General features: G+C 47.3%; 1 protein-coding gene across 6 annotated transcripts in view; it reads left to right on the top strand.

Annotated features, from left to right (window-relative positions):
• The first annotated feature begins 1,805 nt into the window (after window positions 1-1,805).
• LOC143339805 (rho GTPase-activating protein 12-like) overlaps window positions 1,806-16,229 on the top strand; it is a 49,690-nt gene continuing 35,266 nt past the window's right edge. For 2 of the 6 annotated variants that reach the window (XM_076761264.1, XM_076761267.1), the window contains exons 1-2: window positions 1,825-1,984; window positions 5,856-6,620. In XM_076761264.1, the coding sequence (XP_076617379.1) occupies window positions 5,943-6,620 (678 nt within the window). In that variant the 5' untranslated portion in view covers window positions 1,825-1,984; window positions 5,856-5,942. Of the gene's footprint in view, window positions 1,985-5,049; window positions 5,133-5,855; window positions 6,621-16,229 lie in introns of those variants that run through there. The other 4 variants (XM_076761268.1, XM_076761269.1, XM_076761265.1 and 1 more) reach the window with 4 other exon arrangements.

Genomic DNA, 16,229 nt, shown 5'->3' on the forward strand with positions numbered 1-16,229 from the left:
GTCACTTCAGCTAAAGGCCAATTGAAATGTTTTGGTTTTTTTCAAATGCTCATAATGCTGCATTCACTTTGATAAAATGAACAGACTGCTCGAGGTATTACTGATGGCTTCATGTTGAAAAGTCATTGAAACAGAAGTGCCTGTGCAGAGCGTCCAGGTTCCAGCAGCACCAAAAACAGAGTTTTCTGTAGACCTGGACCTCGAGGCAAGTTTTTACTCAACAGATAATAAATTTCAGTTGGAAACCTTGTTGTAGTTTGTTTATTTGCGTACCACGAGAGGAAATGAAGGAATTCCCTGTGATATTCTGTCGATACTGAGCTCTGTGTGGTGTTCAATTCAGATGATTTTCATATCCCAAAACATGCCCATGATCAAACCTCAGACCTCACCAAACAGGTCTGCTCCTCAGTGGAATCAGCAGTGCTCATGTGTGCCACTTCCCTCCTCACACCAACAGGGTGTGCTTTCACACAAATATGCAAATTCCCAATGAAAAAGAGTGATGTGATGACATTACTGCGAAGACGTTCATACATTATTCTGAAATAATGTAAACTTGGGGTTTTATGCCTGAGGCTAATTTCAGTCCTCCAGTCTGAGGGCTCTCCAGTGTTCCTGGATCATCCTGGATCACTAAATCATTCATGATCCTGCTTGGTGAGACTCCCTGCTGTGATTGCCTCATACAGCTCGGCTGAGGAGTGGGAGGGGGGCATCTTTACATGTTTATCTTATACATTTTTATTATGTTTAAAGCTTTAAGAGTAGAAAAATGAAAGAACTATGTTTTGAAATACTCATTTTCATAATTGTAATGATTACAGAGGCTCAACAAAAAGGGAAATTGAAAGTACTGCAGATTTAACAGGGGTTACCTGGGACTTAAAAAAGACCCCTGGGTGGGAGGACCGGACAGTGAGGTGCTGAACCCGGAGGGAACAGGCCTGCCGCGGGGGTCTCGACGCCGTCTATCAGCGGTGACAGACGGGTGGGGTGGGAGCGACAGACCAGCGTTAAGGACCACAACTATGTCAAGCTGAACGGAAACACACTGACTGGCAACAGATTTTGGTCAAATATCCCTTCAAAATAAAACATTATTCCCAAAATAAGATAACTTAAGGAAGCATGGGAAATTGTATTAAACCGTCGCAACATTTACATTTAGCAAGGTATTAGAACAGAACGTATTATACTGGATGTCAAAAGGCTTTAGAATTGTCTTAGTCTTGTAACAATTTCCCACATTACCGCTTTAAAATTTCTTATGAATGAAGTTGCAAACACCTGTTAAATGGCAATGCATGTATGATTTGAGTTTACATGTATGTAGGACTATGCATTTGTATTGAATTTGATAATTTCAACAAGCTCACCCAGCATGCATGAAGGGACAGTTTCGGGGAGATTTCAGCGTGTAAATTAACACAAACATAAGATACATGCAACTTATATTTGGTTATAATCGTTTGGATATGGGTTGTTAGACTTTTTTGTGTTTTTATCAATTGCAAAAATTATAACGATTGGTAGCAACAGTATCCAGCACACACATTAACCAAAGTTTTCCGTTTTCCCATAATCAGACTTTAATAAAATACAGTGAAAACGTGACAGCAGTCTCACCAAAAAGAGAATATGATTGAAAAGAAACAGATTTTAATTCACTACGCAGCTATTTTTCATCGATTATTTACAGCTACGCTGCTTTAATTTTGAACTCCAAATAACAAAACAATGCAAAGCATGTTGGTCAAGTAGCCTCAAGCTTTTACTTTGAAGGTTGTGACCGGATGTACATTGTGTTGCCGCCGCTACCTTGACAGCGCGCGGAGAGGCGGGGGATTGCGAAGAGACCGACTGATTGGAGGTCTGCTGCGGACTCAGTCGGAGCAGCCGACACTGAAATAGGTGGGAAAAGTTCCTCCTAACTACCTCCACAGCCGACGCAGAGCAGAGAGACACCCCTGGACTTCTGAAGGTCAGTGTGTTTGAGTTTTGCTGGGGGCTTTTCCGTCGCCTGGTCAGCGACAGGCCATTGGTTTCTGTCGGAGTTACTTTGTTGCTATGCACGCTGTTGCAGATCGGAGGGTTCGTCTCCGAGTGAACCTGCAGTGCTTTTGTCCGAGCACGCAGCCTCTGGAAATGTCACCAAAATGTCTCCCACCTCAAAATAACCGACATTCGAACATTGTTTTTCGTCTCGTGTTTGTTTTAGCTGTGTAATCAATACGTCCACGCGATAGCATCAGCCTGCGTGAGACGCACCTACAGAGATACTGAGCTTATTTTCTCGCGGTGTGTTCGGCTGTTTGTCCCCGCTCAGGGGGGGCTTCCTCCGGCAGGCACGTCCCTGCCCTTCCCTCGCTCTTGGGGATCCTTGGTGATATCGAGTGAGAGTCCTTTGTTGTGAATGCACATGGATTAAACTCCTTTGTGTTGTATTTCTGCAGTCCGTGCGGGGCTGGAAGGGACCCTGCCCCCACCTATGCCCCCCCACCACACCACCTCCACCCGCCCCAGGCATGCTTTGGCCGCTCAGCTCCCACAATTTATAGAGTAAAGCTGCTTGCTTGCAGGGCTTTTACAGTGCGTAATTACAAAAGCACACTGTTTGCGTGCCGCGCATATCCAAATATGCAGGAAAAAGCCGCATAGATGGAGTGAAATGCAGCAGCAGCAGCAGCAGCAGCACATGTTGGAGTGGATGCTGCTCGGCCACATCTGTTTTGAATGAAGCACAGGGACAAAGGCAGTCCGAGTCTCAGGGTGTTTTGCTGCTCCAGTGGCTGGTCTGCAGATGTATGCAGACAAAAGCACAGGTCGTGATCTCTGTGTTGATGCATACATTGAGTGTCTGCCACCCTGACTGAGTGCTCTGGAGCAGTCATTTGCCATTATCCCACTTACATGTGCAGGGATTTTTAACTAAACGCCACTGAATTGTAGCATTTCAGTGCAGAGCCATATAGGCTCACGATTAAGATTTTTTTTTCTGTCTGAGGATTGGTGGTATCTGTGGAGGGTTTCTATAGAATCTGTCTGCAGGTTCACTCTGCATGATGTCACGTCAGGGAAAGATCAGGTGAAGTTTTGCCATTTTTCAAAGTAGGATAATTAATTTAAGGCCATCTAATAGTTATTTTTTGGGGGATGATGTCTGGCTGTAACAACATGGAGGGATTTGAGTGGATGCAGAAAACCACTACTTATAATAAGACGTACACCATGACACCTTTGGCCCCACTGTGTAAAACCACTGATTGATTCCCAAATAGGCAAAAAACCAGTGGGGCTTTGGTCCACAGAGACTGGTGGACAGTAGTCGTTCAGCCACGGCCTGTTTCCAAATATGAGCGCCGTCCCCTGGGTCTCCACAGAGCAACAAGTTGGCTGGCGCTCTCCTCTGGGACTTCACTTTACCCTGACACCACGCGGTGACGAGGATTCAACTGCAGAGAAATTTACTCTCTCGGGTCCTCTGCCAGAGCCCCGAGACACCGCAGCGCTTGAAAGAGAGCGGGGGTGACAGCGGAGTTGTAAATTTCTGCGGTATTGTGTCTGAGGAGTCAGATTTACAGTAAGTTTTTGTCGTAGTGACTCAATTTTGGGCCCCTGCAAAGGTGAGTGATGTCATGCTTGAGCTCCTGCCAGCTTCTGTCTGGTTTTTGAGGTTTCCCAGGGTTTTGATTTGCCTCCAGAGAGACAGTTTAAGCTTTGTAATCACTGCCTGGGGAACAGTTAGGGTTATACTGGTGTGCATTTGGGACCTTTAATCTTTTGATAAGTGTCTCCAACTTCAGATGCTAATGGTATGAAGAGGACAGTTGTTGGTAATCTGCAGATTAAGTTATCTTTGGGGCAAACTATCAGCATGACATGCTCATACTCCTGCTCCGGCATGTCACTTATTACAGGTGTTATCCTTTATCTTCGAATGCAGAGTAAACACAGCTGGAAGTCACACCACGAGCGCGGCCGGTGTTTATATCCGTGCAGCAGTGCTGTGAACTCACTGTGAGGAGGTTAGGATGGTGGCTGGCTGTCGTGCAGCATCGTTGATAGTGTTGTTATCATGTGCGTGACTTGCAGCTCTGACAGACTCCTGACTGCATCTCTAGCACCTCTGTCGATGGTGTGAACTGGAGATTGCATCTGTGTGGTGTTAAGAGGTGCAGTTACGAGGGATTTGGGACTGCAGCACTAATTTACAACCCTGGTTTCTAAAAAGTCGGGACGCTGAGTGAAATGTGAATAAAAACAGAATGCAGTCATTGTCAAACAAACTGTTGACTGACAACAAGTGTTCCTGAGTCCATGTAGTAATATATCTTTGACACAATCATGTGTTCACAAAGTGGTGAGCCTCTCTCCATCCTTGCTTGTGAACGACTGAGCCTTTCATACCCAATCATGATCCTATCACCTGTTACCAATGAACCTGTTTACCTGATCCAAACTGGTGTTTTTGGAGCATTCCACAACTTTCCCAGTCTTTTGTTTCTCCTTTTATATATTCTCATTTGTAGTCATGTACTTTTGTGAGTACATGTCAAAAAGGATTTGCCAATTACTACATCCTAATTTTTTTTAATGTTTCACACAGCGTCCCAACTGTTTGGGAATTGCCTCATAAATACTGACTGTTCATTGAGAGACAGTCATTCATAAAGGTTTGGGCATGTGTGTGACATCATGGCTGAAGTTTGTATTGAGATAGGCCTGGACTGGGCTGCTGTCAGCCACACACGCAGTAAAAGCCCTGGCGTGACATAACATTGTGTATGTGTGCTTCCTGGTGTTGAAACAGATAAAACGGGAACAATTTAAGCCCATTATGAACATGCGGCTCATATCTCGTGGGCTTGCACTATGGCCCAGACAGCTCTCACCACCGTAAGTCTATTCTGGGTGTGTAGCTGTCAGTGTGAGCCTCAGAGTGTGTGTACATATTCCTTTACATAAGGATAGCCCCTTTATAGATTCAGCGGCATGTTCTCACGCCTCACTAAAAGCACCTGCTTTTGCCGCCTGCACTTCCAGGATGTCAGTCCATGGCGGCTGCTATTTCAGGGAGGAAGAATCTGATATGAGGGGAGTCGCGGCTCGGTAGCATTGGGGGCGCCCAGGTATTTATTTAAGTTCACCGAAGAAGGAGACTCTCTGACAGACGGATCAATGACAGGCCTCATCCCAAAACAAACCGTCAAACAGCGGCGAGGGCCCAGCTGTCCTCTGACTCACAAGCTGTGTGTGATAGGAGCTTTTTAAAGGTCTCTGACTGTCTTGTAACAGCATTAATGATGCCAAACTGCAGAGCGGGACTCTCTCAGACGGCACACGCTTTATTTTTGGATGCAGTCTCTGAGGGAATGTAAGCTCCAGGGAGTCATTGTAGTCACTGGATCGCATGCAGGATCAGCGTGTGGGGTCATGTTGTCATCACCTTTAGCGCCGCAGAGGGTGATCTGGTTACCAGGCTGGATATCCTTAGCAGTGGTATCGGTTACCAGAGCAATCAGTGTTGACTGTCTGTTGTGGTTTTTGATGATCAGAGGGAGGAGACGTGGTGTTCTTTACTTGACTCACCAGTAGAGCCTGTGTTTGGTAGTAGATCATGTCATAATGTTAGTGTAGTAGTGGTAGCACTTTGTGGTTGGTGGTAATCAGGTGAGTAATAAGGCTGGGTGTGACAGGCTTGGACATCTGTACGGTGAAATGGGAGCATGTTTGTGTGGTTTGGTGGGTTTATGTTCATGTGTCTGAGCTTGCTGAAGGTCTTGTGCCTTAAAAATATAGCTTGTGACATATAACTGGAAAAAAAAGCCTTCCCCTGTCTGTCTTATCTCCAGCAGTGTCCCCAGCCAGACATGAGGAGTCCTCCAGGCCTGGGTTGCTGAGCAGCTGAGGTCAGAGTTCAAGTGCTTGTTCCGGCAGTCATGGCTGACAGAGAGGGGCTGCCCATCGCCCCGGGCCAGGTCTACATCGAGGTGGAGTACGACTATGAGTACAAGGCCAAAGACAAGATGGTGACTATCCGCCAGGGAGAGTGGTACATGCTGGTGAAGAAGACCAATGAGGACTGGTGGCAGGTGAGGAAGGAGGAGGGCACCAAGGCCTTTTATGTGCCGGCGCAGTATGTCAGGGAGGTGCGTCGGGCACTTATGCCCCCCCAGAAGCCATCCTTGAGGGCCAAGCCCACTGTTTTGGATATCTGCCGGGCATCCAATGAAAACCTCAACAGACCCCAGCCGGAAATGTCCAGCTTTGGCCGTCCGTCTCCTTCCTCCACCCCGTCGCCGTCCTCTGATCGTGTCACACCACCAGTTCTGCCCAAGGATGCAAACCAGAATGTGGGGAGTCCCCATCACTGCAAGGTGGTCGCTGAACTGGTGCTTCTTCACAACAACAACAACCATCACCACGCCAACAATTCAACTTTGCCAAGGACACGGGCAGACTCGCCTCCGCTCAAAGTGGGGAACAACCACAACAAGAGTCCAGATAGCGACAAGACCTCCCCACCGAGCGACCTGCCAGGAGAGGGGCTGAACAAGCTCCACAACGACTCCGAGTCTGGGGACGAGCTGAGCAGCAGCTCGACAGAACACACGCAGGTAAGTGTCGACTTAACTGTTCTAGAAATGTCCTTCCAGGATCTGCTTCATTTGCTCCACTTATGAGTTTTGCTTTTGTGCATTTTTGTTGTAGTTTGAAGTTTGTAGGGACACTGCAGACAATACAAGGTAGCTGTTGAGCTCTGTCTCTGCTGCCTTCCAAACAGGAAATCTGGACTGCTGACTCTCAGTTGTACTATTGGTTTTGTCCTTCTTTGCGATCTCAATTGTGCCTTCCGTTCCCTTCCTCGTCTTCCTCTCTCCCTGATTTCCTTCCCACCCTGTGCTCATTTTGTTCTCTTGGGCTGCTGCAGATAACCGCCCTTGTCCCCATCAGATTCTGTGATATTGGGTGTTCAGAGATTGCATGTTCTCCGCTCGCTGTCTCTTGCAGAGCCGCATTCATTCATCAGCCCCTAAAACACAACCTCAAACAATTTTGTGCCCCATTTGCCAGATTTGACAAAAGCGGCAACAGTTGCAGGTGCTTATTAAAATCTTCTACTGTTGCCCTTGAAGCATAATTTGTCTGGCTCGTGCAGATGTGCATTTTTTTGGGGAGGCGGCCGTAGCAGTCGGGTCATTAAGGGCTAAATGGTCTGTTAACAGCTTCACTGTTAAATGGAGGGTTTTGTAATTGAGAGTCTTCAGGTACATTTAATCCAAGAAAATGTCAAACACAGCGGCCTGGTTGTGTTGTTATGTAGCACTGCTGTTTCTTCTGTTTTTTAAGCTTGCTGATGTCCTTGCACTACAGGAATGTCTGTAAAGGTATTACACCCAAAACGTGTGCTTTGAAGCAGATGATCTCCTCAAGGGCTTTGATAAAGTAAGCCTCTATGTAGGGATCCAAACTTCCTGATGCTCCCCCCACCACCACTTCCATGATATCTGCCCCATCCCTCTGAGCCAGGAGAATGAGAGAATGGGTGGAAGGCTGCAGGAACCGAGGCTTATCCTCCCTCGTCTGCAGCGGAGGTAGATCAAAGTGGAAAAAGGAGATTTCAAGACAGTGGGAGTCCGAGCGACATTGCTCTTCGCGAGCCATTTTTGGGGTGGCTGTATCCAGGCAGGGTCAGCTTGTTTGAAGGCTCCAAGTGCTGCTTGTGTTCTTTGTTCGGCAGGCTGCAGAAGCCTCCTCCACCGTGGAGTGAACAAAGAGAGATGGGCTTGAATAGAAACTAGGTCATATCTGCGGAGGATCAGTCTGTTGCCCCCAGTCGCCCCGCCGTGGGGGCCACTGTGCGAGTGTGAGTGCCATGTGTGATGCGCCATGTGAAGGAAAGGGAAGTGCGAATGGAAGCCCACTAACACAGTTTAAGAGCTCAGAGCCCCACATGCAGGACAGCTAAATGGTTGGTGGGTTGGAATTGACATACCTCAAAAGCCTCCATCAAGGCAAGAAAAGGGTTGTTTTCTGTGTTGCTGCCTGCCTGCACCAACCTTTTTGAATTCATTTCACGCTTGTCAAATCACACAGGCCAAAATAAACACACATTTCACTCTTAGCCATTTACATTTGCATGGGCAGCTCTTTTGGGTGTTTTTTTTTTTTTTTTTTTTGTCAGGCTACAGTCGTGCTGGAGGGGCGGATAAGAAACAGACAGCAGACAGGATTCAGCCAAGAACTCCCTGTGAAGCTCAGCGCTGTCTGTGGTCGCCGGGGCAGGTGGAACCCACTCCCTCGCTCTTTGTGCCTTTTGTGGTGTTGTGTTAGTTTGTCCTGTTTGGCCGGTTGCCAGGCAAGTGAATGACCATGCAAAAAACCCAATTCTTTCAACTCCCCTACTTCCACTGCTTCCTGTCATTGCTTTGGGTGCAGACAAACTGGGCCCGAGAGAGAGCGAGAGATAAAAGAGAGGATCATTTTGTGACAATGCTGAATTGTACAAATTGATTTTGGAGAAGTTGTTGGTGCTCACTAGAGCCTGACTGATAAAGCTGATTTATTGGCTGATATTTGTCTTTTTAACATGGATAACAGAAACACGTGGAAACCTAGTTGGAAGGGAAATGTGGAGAGACAGTGGTGGTAAAGGAAGGCAGAGCGAAACAACACAGAACTGCATGATGCACAGCTGCACCCTCTCTGCTCGCCACTATAATGCTCGCAACTCTTAACAATGTTGAATACAAAGTGGACTGAAGTCATTCTCAGCCAGACCAGACCTCACGTCCTCTCATAGAGCCCAGTTTGATCAACACAGCACAGGAACTCTGCAGGAGAGGCACTCCAGTGTCCTGATTTGGATGCTCTCTGTTTATGGCTCTGACTGTGTGCACATCTAAAGTTTCAGGAATAAGTTGGGGATCTTGCAAGAGGCAGATTAAAATATTCAAAAACGAGTGCAGCAGAGGGACCCTGGTTCATGGTCAGACCCATGCAAAAGGTAAACAGATCCAAAAACAGTGGATTCTAGAGCTGCAACGACGAATCGATTAGTTGTCAACTATCAAATGAATCAGCAGGTCTTCCAACTATGGATGTCAGAAAACAGTGAAAACTGTCCATCAGTATTTTCTGAAGCCCAAGATGATGAGGTGAAATATCTCGTTTTGTCCACAATCACAAGATATTCCGTCTCTGTCGAAGAGGCTGCTGGACGGCTGGATCTTTTGGAGGGATTTGTCGCTGACATGCCTCCGCTCGAGTGCCAGCTGGCCACCCCTAATTGATTAGATTTGATCTCCGGGTGACGATTAACGCCTCTGTGTCTCTCCATGCTTTCCATATGTAATTTGCTTATCTCTGGGGCTCTGGCAGCAGCAGAGCGCGATAGTCCACTCCCCGCCTCCTCGCCCCCACCGCGAGGGGCCGGTGGGGCAACACGGCCATCCTCCTGAATCCTATTTAGTCCCCGAGTCCTCCCCTCTCCTCTAAAAGCACAGCCCCTATGCTCTTAAGGGATTGGCAAAATAAACCTCTTTTCCTCACTGCTCAAGAACCTGGACGTGGGATAGTGTTTATTTTCTTAAAAGAATGTGGCAGGCCGTTTGATTTTAAAAGCCTGCTTTTTCACATAAACATATTGGGTTTCGCTACGGCTATTCAGCTTTTAAGACTCTTTGGTTTTGCTAATTTTAAAACTCAACAGAAAAACATGAGCAACACGAGTCTCGGCAAAGTTATTTTCAGTTGGATTATTTCGGAACACTTTTACTCATATCTTCTTAAGAACTTGTCCTTTTGGTGGGAAGCTCGTTTTCTTTCCAAAGCGCAGTGACTTAATGAGCGGATGAAGGCTGCTCTGCGGGATTGTGTGAGAGGCCAGATTGTTGTTTTCTTCCTGGGAGATGTGTCACCGAGGGGAAGATGTTGCGGCCCTGGATGTGTTTGTGTCTGTGGCTTTGCGCCGTGGAGCCAGCAGGCTGCCCTGCCGCTCACTCACTGTCTGATGAGAAAGACCTTGAGAGCCCCCCCCCCCCTGCACCCCCGCCTTTATTCTGATTCACACAATCACACCCCACATAAGACAAGAAGCACTGACGGGCCCTCTCTTTCTTCCAAACACAGCACATGTATCTGTTCAGAAGTCCTCATGGTCTGTGATGTGCGCTGCGTCATGTTATAATAAAACCAGTAATTCCCTGAGATTACAAGCTGGATCAGGCACTAGCATGTCTTGTTTCACCGGAATCTCCTCGACGGTCAGCTTTAAGGATGCATGCAGCCACAATGACATAACAAGCTTGTAAGTGCATCCGGACAGGATCCCCAAAGGGTTTAAAACAAAAGGAAACAGCTGAGTCGAGGCCAGCGTCTGTCTGCCTTCAGCCTGCTGTGTGGTCTCGCTAGCTGAAAGAGGAGGAGGAGGGGGAGGGAGGGAGGCGGTCGTGGGCGTAGCGAGACAGGGACAAAGCGCGAGGGCCCTGGGCCTTGACAGAGCCCCCGTGAGATGGCAGAGACCCGGGGACAGGAGGCCAGACAGATATGTTTTCATGTTTGGGTGAATCTGGAGATTAGTTGTAGCCCGTGAGCCGTAAACCTCTGAATAGCCGCCACGGTGAGATGAATGACAACATTACAAGGCCACCATTAAAGATGGAGGAGAGCATTAAAACTGGATGTCATGATTGTCTGTCGAGCTGTTCTTGAACGTGGATGGATTGCTCATTGCGTACTGTTGTTTCTTCCAACACGCGCTCGGTTCTGCTCAGCTGTATGTTTGCCGACTTGTGCAACAGAGCAAAGGCTGAGAATGTGTGTCAGGGACTGAGCGGTGCATTGAAATAGACTGCTGTGTGGGGGCGGCCGGGACTCCTGAGTGCACTTTGAAAATGTTTTCACTCACAGAAAGGTTTGATCAATTTACCGCTGCTGTTTTGGAGCGCTGAAATGGATCATTATTGTCCAGTGATGTGAGTTTTCTCCCGCGTGAAGCAGAATGTGTGTATTGCTCGTGTGGAGGACAGCGTGGCGGCTGGCGGCAGAGACTTTCTCTCACACTTGAGGGTCCTGGGAAGCTCCTCGGCTTACTGTACAGAAAGGACCTGTTCCTAAACATTCCAGCACCACAATAACCTGCTAATTACATGTTGTGCCAAATGGATTCTTTGCCCGCAGAGTCCTAAATTTGCTCCAGAGCCCTCTTTACAGCCAATTTCCAAATAAGCTCAAATCTTTTGAAGTAGGTACAAGAAAGTACGTGCTTTATTGCATAATGATCTTGTAAATAGCAACAAATATGAGTGCAAAGCAGCGCTGTAAAGTGTAACCATCTCCTGTCTGTTGCACCCCATAATCTGGACCTCTGCCGAGAGTCTTACTCGTGGACCGGCTGAAAAGGAGGCCCCTGCTTGTTTTCCAGTGCATACTTGACATTCCTGCCTCAGTGCCTACACACACACGCACACACACACACTCCCATACAGTGAGGCAATAGGCAAGCTAAGTCAATGAAGGTCTGCTTTCCCCTCAAAAGTGAAGCCCTGGACTTTTCGGTAATCTAATATTAAACTTGAGCAAATAGTGCGTCCGCTGTGTTCATGTGAGAGTCTGCAGCTCTCTGTCTGCTCATCCGCCCGCCTGCATTCTTTCTAATTCTCTCCCGTTTCCTCTGTCTGGACCTTTTAGTTTCTCTTCTGCTTTTCTCGCTCACCCTGTCTCTGTTGCTTCCTTTTCTACTGTGAGCCTCGTATCCCCCTTTGCTCACCTGTCTGTCCCTTCAGTCTTACTGAGTGATGTTGTCAGATGTGGTCTCAGTGAAGGGCAGGACAACAATGAGGAGCTCCTGGTCTGCACTTCCAACCTGTGACCACCTTTTTTTTTTTTTTTTTTCAAATTCCCCACATCCATCCAGGCCTCTGTGATATAACAAGAGGATTAAACCCTCAAGCCCCCCGCGGCTGAGCCTTCAAGACGGCCGCGAGAGCCGGCCTTGACAAATCAGGCCTGGGGTTAAGGAGAATCATGTCTGTTGTGTAAGGTGCAGGATTTAACCTTTTTTAATTCTTTCCATGAAGTGTGGGCTAAAGGTGAGACGGATAGAATGGTTTACTTACATTCTCTGTTTCTCTTTGTTAAGGTTTAAGGTGTAAGAGCAGCGATTGTTGCAGCAGTGTTTACTTCTATATTTTGTTCTTAGCATACTGTGGAAACCCCCTTTGAAACAGATCATTATTTGATACTTTCATGGCAATCAGATTGTTTGAGTTGTGGTAGCAGCTAATTAAAGGTGCAATGTGTAAGAATTGCTCACTCCAAACAAACAGGGGGCAGCACATCACCAGAGTAACTGCTAACTGCTGCTCAGTGTGTAAAGTAAAGATACCGTAACTCTCTTTAGCCATAGCTGCAAGCATCCGTTTGCTAGTTAGCTCAGGGCTGTTATGAGGCAGGCTGGGCCAGAGCTAGCTGGTTAGCATGCTAACTTCTCTGCTGCACAATGCGCACGTGACGTTACATCAGAGCTGTCACTTCTTCGCATTCTGTTGATGACGCTACTTCATTTTTTTATTGTTTAAAACTGAAATTCTGACCATATCTTACACATTGCGTCTTTGATGCTGCGCCAGGCAAGTCACATCGTACATTGTCATTGCTAATTAAATCGCGTATCAGCTCCCACTCTAACCGGCAGTGATTCCCCCATATCATCTGAAACGAAAGACATCAGCTGTGGATGACACGATCGTCTGAACTTTCGATAAGGGCTTGTTTACTGCAGCATTTATGCAGGAATTTTTGAAAGAAAATCAATGGAATCGCTGTGATGAGTGGATCAACTCCTGGAGATTAAAGAGACCCTGTGGTGTTCTCCACGTTTACTGGCTTGCAGTCTTCTCCCCGTCTTTGTTGGCACATTCCAGCATATCTTGGGACGTTAACACCACCTGTTGATCAGACCAATCCAGTTTTATGTGATGAGATAGATGGATTTATGCTCTGAATCACTGCCTACGTCTCCCGCTTGTTCATTGATTCATAGAGGTATGTTGCACTCATTTGTGGGTGTTTCTCCCCATTTGGAGGGAGATGTAGGTGGGAATGGGAGCATCAGTTACGCTGTGCAAGAGCCCAAACAATACTTCCATCCGTGAAAAATAGGCAGAGAAAAGTGGCGAAGACAAATGGCGACCGTGATGGATGTGATTGGTTTGGTCGTAATGTTTGAGTGTGGTGAAGTGGTTCACTGTTCCTAGCAACCGCTGTTACAGTTTCTGGTTAACCGGAGAATGATGTAAGCAGGGCGGGCACATCATTTATGACGGATCATTTAGAGCAAAACCAAACATCCCCCTCACAAACCAAATGTTTAAGCCGAGCATGATATCAGAGGAAGTGGTAGAAATGAAACCAAAGGGCGGTTCAGTTTGGTGATCAGGCGAGGAAAGACCTGCGAGTCGTCAGTCCATCACCAACATGCAATTAAGCCTGTCACCTGACTTCTTTGCAGCTCTACCAAGGTGAGGTAATACATGTAAACTTACCAACTGATCTACAGCACTGCAGGAGTGTTCATGGAACTAAAGACACAGCCAACAGTTTAGAGTTAGTGAGTCAAGGCTTCCTCCCTCTCTCTCTCTCTCTCTCTCTCTCTCTCTGTCGGTCGTAGTTCTCTCCGCTCCAGCGTCCGTGAAGCCGCTCTGCCTGTCAGCCTGTGATGCAGCGTGGCGTTTATTCACAGGGCGGATGACGGGGATACATCACCTATTTAATTTGCTCACTCCCGCTCTTTCCCTCTTCTCCTCCTCACCCCATTGCTCACTGCGGCTCATTCAGTCCCCCCTCCCGTCGCTCAGCGTCCCTCTCTCTGGGCCCGGCTCACCACTGTAGCTCGGTGGACTGGGACAGCATGTACCCAGAGAAGGTAAGCGAGCTGGCCTGCTTTTGGTAGCCCCGTGATTTATTTACCTCACGCTTCCTCCCTCTCCTTCTTTGTCTCTTAGCCAGCAACCCTCCCTGGAGATTTTTGGATCCCAGCGTGATTTCTTTCTCACCACCAGAGCCCCTTTCTGCCCGTGACATTTTGACTTTGACTGAACATTCAGACTGACAGCACCAACTGTTGTGTGCACTGTTATGTGTTTGATATGGTGTTGGACACGTGTGGGTGTTTTTGTGTGGGATTTATTTAGCTAGTAACTTGACCGCCCTTCTCTGTGTTATCCACAGAGGTCTGTGTTTGCATACAAGTGATGATGCTCGGGGCACCGGGCTCTCAGTGCATGCTTACATAACTGATGCTGGCTGTGTCCGGAGTCTTTTGAACAGCTGCTAGTCATTTTCCCCCCAGCGGCCTCCTGCTTTGGATGAGCGGACAGGTCAAGCCATGCTTACGTTCAGCCCTCTGAGGACAGCGATCATGGTCTGGGGAACTATTTCCCATAGTATCTCTTACAAAGCTCTCTGTGTTCGATGTACAGTATGTGGCTATTAGCACAGTGACTGTGAAGCATTTAGATATCTCTTTCTGGCTATAAAAGCGTTTTTGGCCTGCATGTAGTGCTTTCTGTGTGGTGTGCCTTGTTTTCCGATTTCTCCTATTACCTCTGAATCCACCACGGGGGATCGGAGTCAGCAGAGCGCTAAAGTAGAGCGCCGTCACTCTCCACAGTGCTTGGCTTTGTGTTTATTTCCCTCTCCTTGTTTTCGCCCACACTGGTGTTTCGCCTGCATGGAGACTGAGTGAAATTTGAAAGTTCTAACAAATCATGCTTTGAAAGATGAAAATTTCTGTCGAAATGCTTCACGTTATTTGAACATTAGTCTTTACTTTCACATCTTTTCTCTTCAAAATACAGGACTGAAAACAAAGTAATGTGATTATGGGATGTACCATTGGAGGAGATCCTGTGCAGCTGCTTCGCTATAAAATGAGTCTCCTTATGTTAGAAATTAAACTAACTGAGTTCAGGATGGCCTCAAATTTGATCTTCTGTGTAATGAAAGGGTATCTTTTCCCATTCTTTCACCTTCTTGTCACACGCTTTATTCTTGTGCTTCGGCTGCTCTTTGACTTGTTGCGCTTTTTACTTAATAGCTTGTATCTCTCAGTAATTTAGCGCAACAATACGGCCCATTACTGCAGATCAAAGATCATCTGTGGCCCATCCGGTTATTTCTCTGCTCTCACTGCTTTCCTCCGGAGAGGTGCAGCTGGTGCAGGCGTGTGCGAGGGCCGGTGGAAGCATCAGCGCGTAGGCATCTTTGAGCATCAAGGGGCACGTATTGTCTCTGTCATATGCCATCGCTATCGCTAATTACTTGGCGTGGCTGCCAAAGAGACAAAGGATGAGCTGTGAATCGATCAGCGCCGAAATATTTCCGCCAGCGTCTGTCTTGCCAGAGGTCATTTACTGCGAAAGGGAGATTAGAATTGGTCTGTCATCATGCAGCAGCAGCAGCAGCAGCAGCAGTTGGTGTCTGTGTGCAGGGGTGGAAAAGTGTGGAGGAGTCACTGAGCTGTGCTGTGATTTGAGTTTAACCTCTGCGTTCTGTTGATGATGCTGCTCTGTTCACTTTATTGATCTTCTATCAGTGGAGTTTGTTGGATGCGTTATTGTTTGATCATCAGTTCTGCTTTTGTAGGTCACTCGCGGGCTGGTAGTTGAGGATGTGCGGCTGCTACAGTCCTGTAGCAGCCTCGCGATTTTTACCGCTGAATCGACTTTCTAGAAACTCTGTGTTTTTTTTTTTTTGTCCTCAGAACTTTCCACGAGCAGCTGTCACTGAACAGAGGTACCACAGTGAAAAACAAAGGGGATACACACAGAGTGCACACTACACTACTGTGGATCCGTCTGGATCCCTCTGCCAGCTTTAAAGCTCTGTACCCAGACAGCCATCTCAAACAGCAAATCCAATTTTAAAACAGCATTAGCACACATCCTATAATTGCACTCAGATGGGGTTTGAGCACAGCAGGAAGTCTGCCAACCAAGCTCTGCCTTTTGGGGATACAGTACATGTCTCTGTACATTTCCTCAGAGCCAGTCAGAAATAGCCCATAGAGCTCATAGATAAGACAGAGGCAAGAGGAGGCTGATCAGTGTTCATGGAAGCGACTTCCAAGGCCGGCGGCCTTTCAGTGCCCTTGCGTTTGATTGGCAGAGAGTCACTCCCAGTGTCCATTAATGAAATGGATATGCCGGCAGTAACGGACGTCT

Source organism: Chaetodon auriga, chromosome 21 (assembly GCF_051107435.1).
Source record: "Chaetodon auriga isolate fChaAug3 chromosome 21, fChaAug3.hap1, whole genome shotgun sequence".
NCBI lineage: Eukaryota > Metazoa > Chordata > Actinopteri > Chaetodontiformes > Chaetodontidae > Chaetodon > Chaetodon auriga.